General features: G+C 41.5%; 2 protein-coding genes across 3 annotated transcripts; both read right to left on the minus strand.

Annotated features, from left to right (window-relative positions):
• Positions 1-1,063: 1,063 nt before the first annotated feature.
• Positions 1,064-3,552, minus strand: LOC306775342 (E3 ubiquitin-protein ligase TRIM35-like). The gene has a single exon (XM_079265690.1). The coding sequence runs from the start codon at positions 3,532-3,534 to the stop codon at positions 2,158-2,160; it is 1,377 nt and encodes a 458-aa protein (XP_079121816.1). The 5' UTR covers positions 3,535-3,552; the 3' UTR covers positions 1,064-2,157.
• Positions 3,553-8,210: 4,658 nt separating this feature from the next.
• LOC306775341 (E3 ubiquitin-protein ligase TRIM39-like) lies at positions 8,211-12,247 on the minus strand. 2 transcript variants are annotated; one of them, XM_079265689.1, is made up of 4 exons: positions 12,116-12,247; positions 11,252-11,371; positions 10,801-10,943; positions 8,211-10,724 (listed from the first exon to the last, which is right to left on the minus strand). In XM_079265689.1, the coding sequence occupies exon 4, from the start codon at positions 10,705-10,707 to the stop codon at positions 9,319-9,321; it is 1,389 nt and encodes a 462-aa protein (XP_079121815.1). In that variant the 5' UTR covers positions 10,708-10,724; positions 10,801-10,943; positions 11,252-11,371; positions 12,116-12,247; the 3' UTR covers positions 8,211-9,318. The 2 variants fall into 2 exon arrangements, with proteins under 2 accessions (XP_079121815.1, XP_079121814.1); XM_079265688.1 differs by having other exon boundaries at positions 10,801-11,030.
• Positions 12,248-12,565: the final 318 nt, after the last annotated feature.

A 12,565-nucleotide genomic window follows, 5' to 3' on the forward strand; every position in this document is an offset into this window, starting at 1 on the left:
CGAGTCCTCTTAACATAATGAACATAAAACATAAACATCAAATCGTATTGACCTGTGACTTCTTTGAAGATGAATCTTATTTATTCCAATTAACACACACACACACACACACTAACACACACACTAACACACTTAACAACACTGATGATGTCAGACTTTCGCTCAGTGTAGTCAAAAGCTGAGACCAGGAAGTGGTCACATGTTCGGTCTGTTTCTAACTTTGAAAGGTGAAGTCAGAGTGACATCATCAGTCAACACCTGCATACTGAAAACACACACACACACACAAAGCTGCAGCTACTTGAGAGGCAAGAGACTGAATACTACTGTGTGTCTGTCTGTGTGAACATCAATCAACCAAACTGTCAAACAAGTCTCAACAAACTGCAATGATATCCACAAGCTAACAAGCTAACACGTTAACAAGCTAACACGCAAACAAGCCAACACGCTAACAGGCTATCAGGCTAACAAGCTAAATGGCTAACACACAAACAGGCTAATAAGCTAACAGCTAACAGGCTATCAAGCTAACATGTCTGACTCTGGTACATGAAGCTGTTTCCTGTTCCGTCCTAATCTCTCTCGCTCTGTGTGTGTGTGTGTGTGTGTGTGTGTGTGTGTGTGTGTGTGTGTGTGTGTGTGTGTGTGTGTGTGTGTGTGTGTGTGTGTGTGTGTGTGTGTGTGTGTGTGTGTGTGTGTGTGTGTGTGTGTGTGTGTGTGTGTGTGTGTGTGTGTGTGTGTGTGTGTGAGATAAGGGTGTGTACATGCAGGAGTGTGTTCAGTGGGTTGTTTTAATGTAACATCAAAGATGAAACTGTTACTGAAGTTAACTACCTGCTCCATTTCTTTATTTTATTCAACTGTAAACACAAGTAGTTATGATATTAATGTTGTCATTCCAGAGCTCTGTGTTGGCTGCTTCTGCTGCTATTTTTATTTGTTAAAATATGAGTTAAACATTGAAGCAGGAGACAAATAAATGAGATGAAATATGAAAAGAAGACAAATACTATCCTCTAATAACAACAAACTAATACCAATGAAAGGTTTTACACGTTTATTTAAAAGATGTTTACATTTCAAAGACAGAATATAGAAATATAATTGTTTAATTATTCAATCATTGACACTGAGTTTAAAACAATTTAACAAACTTAAATGAACAAATATGATTTCATCCTGTAATATAATGAATTTATCTTTCTCTATCAATAACAGATTTAGCCGATAGATGATTCAATCATTTTTAACAAAATCCCAAAATGCTGCAGTCAAAGACAAAGACGGCAAACAGAGAGCTGCAGATGACGTCTTTTTGTCGTCCGACTCCGGAAGTTCCCTCGACTAAAAGTCAAAGCAGTTATTGATGAACTCCTCAAGTCTTTATTTGGATCCCATCACCTTCCGCAAAGTGGTTCCTGAGGTCTACATCTCTTTCCCCACATCCTCGATTCCTTTCCTCGCCTCCTCTCCTTGTCTTAGTCCGGCCCAGGGGAGACGGGAGCGGAGGAGGCGAGGAAGAGATGCAAGGAGAGAGGAGTCGAGGCAACAGATCTTCATGTAATTGTTACATCGCTGCCTCGGAGCCTAATGTTGTTATGAACAGTTACATTTGTAGAGTCCCGCCATGTTAGCGATTATTCCAGCTGTGTTCAACGGCTCTATTATTTGTTTACGTTCCTCAAAGGATGCACCGATGTCTCCTCGCTCACAGCTCCTCCAGCAGGCCTCCTCCATCCTCAAGCTGCTTTTAGGAACTAGGACGTCCTTCAAGACGGAGCGCTGAGATCGATATCTGGGTCACACGGAGGACAGAGGAGACGAGGAGACGAGGAAGCTTAACATCAGGGAACGAGAGACTCCTGGTCCTCATGGCTCCAAACACATGAATCAAAACAATCAAGAAATCAACAATTTAAAATGAAACCAAACATGAAGATCAGAAACTAAGTGAAACAATTTTACATATGAAAAGGTTTACAATAGAAACAAGAAGCAAATTATTGAACTGATTAAAAACAAACAAGTGAAAGAAAACTCAACATGTTTTAAGTAATGAGACACCAGGAGGACAGGTTCAGTTTAACAGGTTAAATTCAGGAACTTTACACTTTTAAAGAATAAACATCGTAAATATATTCATCCTCTTCATCACTAACTGCTCTGTTCCACTGTCACACAGACCTTCAGTGGTGATATCTTCACTTCATCTTTAGTGCCAATGTATGGAAACATCCTCTCAGTGAAAGTGTGTGTGAAGGTGTGTATGTGTGTGTTAGTATCAGGATCAGAGAACGACAGCGTTCCTCTGTTCCAGTCCAGATTCACTCTGATCCTCTGGAGCTTCTTCTGCACTAAGAGATCAGTGTCTGGACCTGATGGTGAACATGCAAAGTATTTATCTTCATAGAACTGTATTATCCATAATCCAGACAGTATTTGTCCCTTCCTCTGGACAGACACACCCAGTGCCCAGCCTGTACTGTCTCCTACCTCGACATCGCAGCTGTGAGTCCCTGAGTTAAATCCCTCAGAGCCCAGAACAGAGCAGTATTTATCAATCCTCTCTGGATTATCAGGAAGCTGCTGTTTCTCTCCTCGTCTCACACTGGTCAGATCTTCAGACAGGATGAGTTCTGGATGAGCAGTGTTTGGGTCCAGAATCACAGGAGTGTAGGAGACCATGTCCTTCATCTTGTTCCAGATGTTGAAGGCCAGGTTGCCCAGGTGTTTGGCCTCGTCTATCAGAGCTCCTGAGAGCAGCTGTGGATCCTCCAGCAGGGGGCGCTGCTGGACTCTTTCCACTGCAGCCTTGTAGTTGTTGAGGAATGAGACGTCTTCAGCTCTCAGCTCGTCCTCTGTGGCTCTGACTGTGTCTGAAAGAGCTGCTATCTCTCTGCTCAGAGCCTCCATCTTCTCCTTCATCATCTGACTCTTCTGCTCCTCTTCCTCCCTCAGTGCAGCCATCCTGGCCTCCTCTTCCTCCTCTAGAAACTGGTGAAGCTTCTTAAACTGATCCTTAATCTGCCTCTCTGTGCGTCGGGCCTGGACCTTCATGTGTTGTGCTGTTTGATCAGACTTCACTTTAACTTCTTCATAAACCTTTAACTTCTCCTTTAAGGGCTTCAGGGATTTCTGGATCGCCTCTTTGAGATCCTCTGCAGCTTCATTGATGGGTCTGAATCTGTGGTTGTTGTGTGTTTTTGATTCTCTGCAGACGAGACACGCTGGCTGCTGATGGTCCAGACAGAAGAGTTTGAGTTTCTCAGAGTGCAGACTGCAGAGAGGCTCTGAAGCTCTCTGATCTCTCTCCAGTAAGAAGGACTCACACAGGTTCTTTAACGCCAGGTTAATAGGTTGATCCTTTGAAGATCTTCTCTTACAAACTGGACACTCCTGAGTTGGTTTCTCTCTCCACCAGCTCTTCAGACAGTCTTTACAGAAGCTGTGGCTACATGACAGAAGAACAGGATCTCTAAAGACTTCATGACAGACCGGACAGCAGAGATCCTCCTCTGATCTGGAAGCCATTTAGTCTGTGAGTGAAGCTGAAAACACAGCAGACAGCACGTTAAAACAGGAAGTCAGTTTCTCTGCTGCTTAAAGTTGCCTCAGTTACTTTCACTTTGTATTTAAATTATTTTCAGTCAGCAGCAGGAAGAAGTACTTCAGTACATTAGTACTGCAGTACTCTAGTACTTGTACCTGTAACTGTCCTCAGTTGAAGTCACAGCTTTGTAATGAAGGTAAATCTTACCGTCTGTCTGTCGGTGAGTCTCTTCTCACTGAGAACTGAACAGGAACAAACTGTTTCCTGTTTGTCTCAGATGATGTCATGTAAGGGGCGGAGCTCTGTCAGCCCTCTGATGTGTTTCACCTTAAAAGGGAACAGATGATGAATGTGATGAATAAGATCCATCACTCTGCTCTGAGATCACGTCTTTATGTCAACTTAACTTTAACGGAACAAACACAAAGAAAACACGAGCAGAGTAAATTCATGTTCACTGTTTCTGTCAGTTTTTACTTTGTTTGTTTTAAATCATGTTAAAGAAAGATGAGCAACATGACAACAAAGTCACCTCTGTTATCACCTGTTGAACCACCAATAAAACATAAATCATGACTTCAAATGTTCTCATATGAACTCAATAATAGTTTTATTTCATGAATATCTTCTGGATGTTCTCATTAGATTAATCTGACAGATGAGATACTTTGAAATGTTCCTGAAATTACCGGATTTGAAAAAACGAAATAAATGTCCTTCCTAAACTGATATTAAAACAATGTTTTCAGGATACTTTGCAGATATTTTACTGATGTTTAAAACACGTTTTGTTTTAATTGAGTAAATGTATTTAGTTACAGTCCACAGCTTTTGGCATCGATACATTTAATTACTGTTTTTCTAACTGTAGTCAATGAAAGTGATAACAGTTGTGATGTATTCTGTTCCTACTCAATATAATACCGATCACTGTTCATGTTTGTAACATCACAATTCATTCATGATCTGGAAGCCATTTAGTCTGTGAGTGAAGCTGAAAACACAGAAAGGACATCAGTCATGGCTCCCCTCCCTCCTCGACTAACTTCACTGTTTTTAGTCAAACTCACATTCAGTGTGTGGAGCGTCAGCAGGTTGAAGCAGCAGTGTTGTAGTTTTCCTCTTTTCTCTCCTGGAGCTGAACTCACTCAGAGGAAGTTGTTAGTTTGGTCTGAAGGTGAATCTGATCGTCTCTCTCTCAGTCTGTGTGTCTCTTTAGTGAGGAAGAATCACAAACTGTTTGTCTCAGGTGAGTCAGGTGAGGGGTGGAGCTTTGTCACTCCTCTGATAAACACTTCACCTGTAACACAGGGGTGTGTTTCACTCCACAAACACCTACCACACCTCTACAGCTCACTGCTTAACAGCAGTGGTGTATAGTAACGAAGTAGAAATACTTCGTTACTGTACTTAAGTAGTTTTTTTGGGTATCTGTACTTTACTTTACTACTTATATTTCTGTTTACTTTTTACTTTTACTTCACTACATTTTGCAAAGAAAACTGATACTTTTACTCCGATACATTTCCCCTGAAACCTTCGTTACTCGCTACAAAATCAAATCTATCTTCAGAAACAAAATGAATCATGAGAGCAGCGTCGGGGACTGTGGTGGAACAGACTGCAAGCCAGCAGGTTTGTGAATCAGTGGTCCTAGCAGCAAGTTAAATCATTGGTTCATCACGTTAATGCGCAATTGCAAACAAGTGCTCTCAAAGCCGCGGTGTGTTGATTCCCAGTGATGCCCAGGATGCTACATGCTATAAGCTAGCGGGCGACTACCTGAGTAGCATTCCACTCTACGATGACTGATTTCATGACGGAAGCAGAAATGGAAGCACCTGCTGCTCCCGCAACAAACGACGGTGGTGACGAAGACCAACACCCGTGGATCGCTAGCGAGTTAGTGAGCTGAGGAAGTGTTGACAGTTGTGCAGCACTAGTTGGCTAACGTTAGCTGTAGCTGTATACACGGATTGACAGGAGCCGCGAGAGCGCAGCATTCGGGGAATTCTTCGCAGCTGTGTGCAAGCTGTCTGTGACGCTGAACACACCTCTACCTGCCTCAGCGGCCTGTGAAAGACTATTTAGCATCGCAGGACTAGTCTTCACCCAAGAAGAGCGAGGCTGAATTCTCGCAATTTTGAAAACCAACTTCTTTTGAAGATGAACAGGACATGTTTCAGTTTCAAGTAATGACTGGGTTGTTACTTTAGTATTGATCATGTTTTGATATTTGAGTCATGTTGTGGATGATCAGATGGAGTTATGATGGTAGCAGTCGCCCAATTGCAGATTCAGCTTGAGCAAAACCTTTGTGTTCAAATCAGGCCCATAGGAGTTTACAAGGCAGGCGTCCTTTCTCTAAACACTGACCTGATGCATCAAGTGGATATGTTTTGCTGAACATAATATTATGCATTTGTCCTCTACATCCTCTAGTCTAATGAGCAGACTTATAAACGCACTGTTACAACTCCTTCATAGTGTCATATTGCTTTACGGAGAATTATGATGATAAGTTCATAGTAGATGCAAAAGTATACTTATGTACAATATATTATGTTGAACATTGTTGCTCCTGAATGGATCACAGCCAACCCAATTATGTTCAACACAGCTCCATGTCCTTGGTCATGGTGCCACAGCACTTAAAAGAATAAACTTCATAATTCTCACAATTCTGACCCTTTTTATGAACAGCATTTACTTGTACTTTTACTTTCAATGAACAGGTTATGATGTTCATTTAATGTTCAGGTTATGATGTTCATTTAATGTTCAGGTTATGATGTACATTTAATATCAGAAAATTACTTTTGATACTTAAGTACTTTTGTACTTAAGTACAATAAATATCAGATACTTTAAGACTTTTACTCAAGTAGTATTCTAAGAGGTGACTTTTTACTTTTACTGGAGTAGTTTTCCAGTAAGGTATCTTTACTTTTACTCAAGTATGGCTTTTGAGTACTTTATACACCACTGCTTAACAGGTTTTAACTCGTTTTAACTGCATGAGGATCATTTTCATAACAAGTCAGCAGCAGGTTGAAGTACTTCAGTATATTAGTACTATTACATTGCTACTGCAGTACTGGTTGTGTAGAAGTCTATAGAAAATGACTCTACTTCTCTCTTGATTTATTCCCTCAGTAAACATTGTAAACATGAGTTTATGTCTCAATCTCTAGTTTCAAGTCTTCTTCAATTCAGCATGATGTTCATTTAGTACATGATGGTCCATTTAGAGTCAAACAGCAGTGAATTGAAATGTTTCTCCCTTAATTGTAATTTGTGAAGACTGAGTTAAAAAAAAAAAAAAAACGTGGTGAAATCTTTAAATTGATCAGTGAAGACTAAAAGTGACCAGAGAGAACACACCCACTCGCTGGCTAACACACAACTTGTGACAAAAAATATTTTAGCCTCAGAAAGATGAGGTACTACAAAACTACAAACAAACAACAGATACACAACAATCACAGCCATCAATTTAGCAGAGGGGAAAAACTCAGTGTTTCACAGTGCTGACATCGGCAGACATCAAGCTGTACCACACTACACAACATGAACCAAACACCACACGGTTATACACACTAATCGTAGGGTTGGTGCCAGGCAGCAACCTCTAGTTCTGAAGAGTGAAGCCAATGTTGAAGTCTCTTAAACCTGCATTCTCTCTAATGTCCATCAGGGGGCGACTCCTCAAACATAACGAATGAACATAATGAGCAACAAAACATCAACGACAAATCGTATTGACCTGTGACTTCTCTGAAGATGAAACTTATTTATTCTCATTAACACATACACACACATACATATACACTAACACACACACACAGAACAACAACACTGATCTTGTCAGACTGTCACTCAGTCTTCAAAGACTGACATTAGGAAGCGGTCACATGTTCGGTCTGTTTTTGACTTTGAAAGGTGAAGTCAGAGTGACATCATCAGTCAACACCTGCAGACTGAAAACACACACACACACACACACACACACACACACACACACAAAGCTGCAGCTACTTGAGAGGCAAGAGACTGAATACTACTGTGTCTGTCTGTGTGAACATCAATCAACCAAACTGTCAAACGAGTCTCAACAAACTGCAATAATATCCACAAGCTAACAAGCTAACACGTTAACAAGCTAACACACAAACAAGCTAACACGCTAACAAGCTAACACACAAACAAGCTAACACGCTAACAAGCTAACATGTCTGACTCTGGTACATGAAGCCGTTTCCTGCTCCGTCCTAATCTCTCTGTGTGTGTGTGTGTGTGTGTGTGTGTGTGTGTGTGCGCACATGCAGGAGAGTGTTCAGCGTGTTGTTTTAATGTAACATCAAAGATGAAGCTGAAGCTCAACGTGCAGAGACTTGAAGAATCCAACATGTCCGCTCTCATTGTTGCTGAAGTTAACTACCTGCTCCATTTCTTTATTTTACTCAACTGTAAACAAGTAGTTATGATATTAATGTTGTCGTTCCAGAGCTCTGTGTTTGCTGCTTCTGCTGCTTATTTGTCTTTTTATTCGTTAAAATATGAGTTAAACATTGAAGCAGGAGACAAATGAGATGAAATATGAAAAGAAGACAAATACTATCCTCTAATAACAACAAACTAATACCAATGAAAGGTTTTACATGTTTATTTAAAAGATGTTTACATTTCAAAGACAGAATATAGAAATATAATTGTTGAATTATTCAATCATTGACACTGAGTTTAAAACAATTTAACAAACTTAAATGAACAAATATGTGATTTCATCCTGTAATATAATGAATTTATGTTTCTCTATCAATAACAGATTTAGCCGATAGATGATTCAATCATTTTTAACAAAATCCCAAAATGCTGCCGTCAAAGACAAAGACGGCAAACAGAGAGCTGCAGATGACGTCTTTTTGTCGTCCGACTCCGGAAGTTCCCTCGACTAAAAGTCAAAGCAGTTATTGATGAACTCCTCAAGTCTTTATTTGGATCCCATCACCTTCCGCAAAGTGGTTCCTGAGGTCTACATCTCTTTCCCCACATCCTCGATTCCTTTCCTCGCCTCCTCTCCTTGTCTTAGTCCGGCCCAGGGGAGACGGGAGCGGAGGAGGCGAGGAAGAGATGCAAGGAGAGAGGAGTCGAGGCAACAGATCTTCATGTAATTGTTACATCGCTGCCTCGGAGCCTAATGTTGTTATGAACAGTTACATTTGTAGAGTCCCGCCATGTTAGCGATTATTCCAGCTGTGTTCAACGGCTCTATTATTTGTTTACGTTCCTCAAAGGATGCACCGATGTCTCCTCGCTCACAGCTCCTCCAGCAGGCCTCCTCCATCCTCGAGCTGCTTTTAGGAACTAGGACGTCCTTCAAGACGGAGCGCTGAGATCGATATCTGGGTCACACGGAGGACAGAGGAGACGAGGAGACGAGGAAGCTTAACATCAGGGAACGAGAGACTCCTGGTCCTCATGGCTCCAAACACATGAATCAAAACAATCAAAACATGAACAATTTAAAATGAAACCAAAACATGAAGATCAGAAACTAAGTGAAACAATTTTACATATGAAAAGGTTTACAATAGAAACAAAAAGCAAATTATTGAACTGATTAAAAACAAACAAGTGAAAGAAAACTCAACATGTTTTAAGTAATGAGACACCAGGAGGACAGGTTCAGTTTAACAGGTTAAATTCAGGAACTTTACACTTTTAAAGAATAAACATCGTAAATATATTCATCCTCTTCATCACTAACTGCTCTGTTCCACTGTCACACAGACCTTCAGTGGTGATATCTTCACTTCATCTTTAGTGTAAATGATTGGAAACATCCTCTCAGTGAAAGTGTGTGTGAAGGTGTGTATGTGTGTGTTAGTATCAGGATCAGAGAACGACAGCGTTCCTCTGTTCCAGTCCAGATTCACTCTGATCCTCTGGAACTTCTTCTGCACTTTGAGAACAGTGAGTCCACCTGATGGTGAACATGATGAGTATTTATCTTGATAGAACAATATTATCCATAATCCAGACTCTACGAGTCCCTTCCTCTGGACAGACTCTGCTAACACACCCAGTGCCCAGTCTGTACTGTCTCCTACCTCAACATCCCAGCTGTGAGTCCCTGAGTTAAATCCCTCAGAGCCCAGAACAGACCAGTATGTATCAAACCTCTCTGGATTATCAGGAAGCTGCTGTTCCTCTCCTCCTCTCACACTGGTCAGATCTTCAGACAGGATGAGTTCTGGATAAGCAGTGTTTGGGTCCAGAATCACAGGAGTGTAGGAGACCATGTCCTTCATCTTGTTCCAGATGTTGAAGGCCAGGTTGCCCAGGTGTTTGGCCTCGTCTATCAGAGCTCCTGAGAGCAGCTGTGGATCCTCCAGCAGGGGGCGCTGCTGGACTCTTTCCACTGCAGCCTTGTAGTTGTTGAGGAATGAGACGTCTTCAGCTCTCAGCTCGTCCTCTGTGGCTCTGACTGTGTCTGAAAGAGCTGCTATCTCTCTGCTCAGAGCCTCCATCTTCTCCTTCATCATCTGACTCTTCTGCTCCTCTTCCTCCCTCAGTGCAGCCATCCTGGCCTCCTCTTCCTCCTCTAGAAACTGGTGAAGCTTCTTAAACTGATCCTTAATCTGCCTCTCTGTGCGTCGGGCCTGGACCTTCATGTGTTCTGCTGTTTGATCAGACTTCACTTTAACTTCTTCATAAACCTTTAACTTCTCCTTTAAGGGCTCCAGAGTTTCCTGAAGGTTCTTCTTGTGTTGTGGAGCAGCTTCATCGATGGGTCTGAATCTGTGGTCGCTGTGTTTCTCTGAATCTCTGCAGACGAGACACACTGGCTGCTGATGGTCCAGACAGAAGAGTTTGAGTTTCTCAGAGTGCAGACTGCAGAGAGGCTCTGAAGCTCTCTGATCTCTCTCCAGTAAGAAGGACTCACACAGGTTCTTTAACGCCAGGTTAATAGGTAGACTTTCCTTTGAAGATCTTCTCTTACAAACTGGACACTCCTGAGTTGGTTTCTCTCTCCACCAGCTCTTCAGACAGTCTTTACAGAAGCTGTGGCTACATGACAGAAGAACAGGATCTCTAAAGACTTCATGACAGACCGGACAGCAGAGATCCTCCTCTGATCTGGAAGCCATTTAGTCTGTGAGTGAAGCTGAAAACACAGAAAGGACATCAGTCATGGCTCCCCTCCCTCCTCTACTAACTTCACTGTTTTTAGTCAAACTCACATTCAGTGTGTGGAGCGTCAGCAGGTTGAAGCAGCAGTGTTGTAGTTTTCCTCTTTTCTCTCCTGGAGCTGAACTCACTCAGAGGAAGTTGTTAGTTTGGTCTGAAGGTGAATCTGATCGTCTCTCTCTCAGTCTGTGTGTCTCTTTAGTGAGGAAGAATCACAAACTGTTTGTCTCAGGTGAGTCAGGTGAGGGGTGGAGCTTTGTCACTCCTCTGATAAACGCTTCACCTGTAACACAGGGGTGTGTTTCACTCCACAAACACCTACCACACCTCTACAGCTCACTGCTTAACAGGTTTTACCTCATTTCATCTGCATGAGGAACATTTTCATAACAAGTCAGCAGCAGGAAGAAGTACTTCAGTACATCAGTACTGCAGTACTCTAGTCCTTCTACCAGTAACTGTCCTCAGTTGAAGTCACAGCTTTGTAATGAAGGTAAATCTTACCGTCTGTCTGTCGGTGAGTCTCTTCTCACTGAGAACTGAACAGGAACAAACTGTTTCCTGTTTGTCTCAGATGATGTCATGTAAGGGGCGGAGCTCTGTCAGCCCTCTGATGTGTTTCACCTTAAAAGGGAACAGATGATGAATGTGATGAATAAGATCCATCACTCTGCTCTGAGATCACGTCTTTATGTCAACTTAACTTTAACGGAACAAACACAAAGAAAACACGAGCAGAGTAAATTCATGTTCACTGTTTCTGTCAGTTTTTACTTTGTTTGTTTTAAATCATGTTAAAGAAAGATGAGCAACATGACAACAAAGTCACCTCTGTTATCACCTGTTGAACCACGAATAAAACATGAATCATGACTTCAAATGTACTCATATGAACTCAATAATAGTTTTATTTCATGAATATCTTCTGGATGTTCTCATTAGATTAATCTGATCGATGAGATACTTTGAAATGTTCCTGAAATTAACGGATTAAAATAACAAAAATGTTTTCCTCTTCCTAAACTGATATTAAAACAATGTTTTCAGGATACTTTGCAGATATTCTACTGATGTTTAAAACACGTTTTGTTTTAATTGAGTAAATGTATTTAGTTACAGTCCACAGCTTTTGGCATCAATACATTTAATTACTGTTTTTCTAACTGTAGTCAATGAAAGTGATAACAGTTGTGATGTATTCTGTTCCTACTCAATATAATACCGATCACTGTTCATGTTTGTAACATCACAATTCATTCATGATCTGGAAGCCATTTAGTCTGTGAGTGAAGCTGAAAACACAGAAAGGACATCAGTCATGGCTCCCCTCCCTCCTCTACTAACTTCACTGTTTTTAGTCAAACTCACATTCAGTGTGTGGAGCGTCAGCAGGTTGAAGCAGCAGTGTTGTAGTTTTCCTCTTTTCTCTCCTGGAGCTGAACTCACTCAGAGGAAGTTGTTAGTTTGGTCTGAAGGTGAATCTGATCGTCTCTCTCTCAGTCTGTGTGTCTCTTTAGTGAGGAAGAATCACAAACTGTTTGTCTCAGGTGAGTCAGGTGAGGGGTGGAGCTTTGTCACTCCTCTGATAAACACTTCACCTGTAACACAGGGGTGTGTTTCACTCCACAAACACCTACCACACCTCTACAGCTCACTGCTTAACAGGTTTTACCTCATTTCATCTGCATGAGGAACATTTTCATAACAAGTCAGCAGCAGGTAGAAGTACTGCAGCAGTTCAGTACATTAGTACTGCAGCAGTTCAGTACATTAGTACTGCAGTAGTTCAGTACATTAGTACTGCAGCAGTTCAGTACA

The sequence above is a fragment of the Melanostigma gelatinosum genome (genome assembly GCF_949748355.1).
Source record: "Melanostigma gelatinosum genome assembly, chromosome: 3".
NCBI classification, from domain to species: Eukaryota; Metazoa; Chordata; class Actinopteri; order Perciformes; family Zoarcidae; genus Melanostigma; species Melanostigma gelatinosum.

Coding starts and splice junctions, on each gene's coding strand:
- LOC306775342 (XM_079265690.1), bottom strand. CDS start 3,534: ATGGCTTCCAGATCAGAGGAGGATCTCTGCTGTCCGGTCTGTCATGAA.
- LOC306775341 (XM_079265689.1), bottom strand. CDS start 10,707: ATGGCTTCCAGATCAGAGGAGGATCTCTGCTGTCCGGTCTGTCATGAA.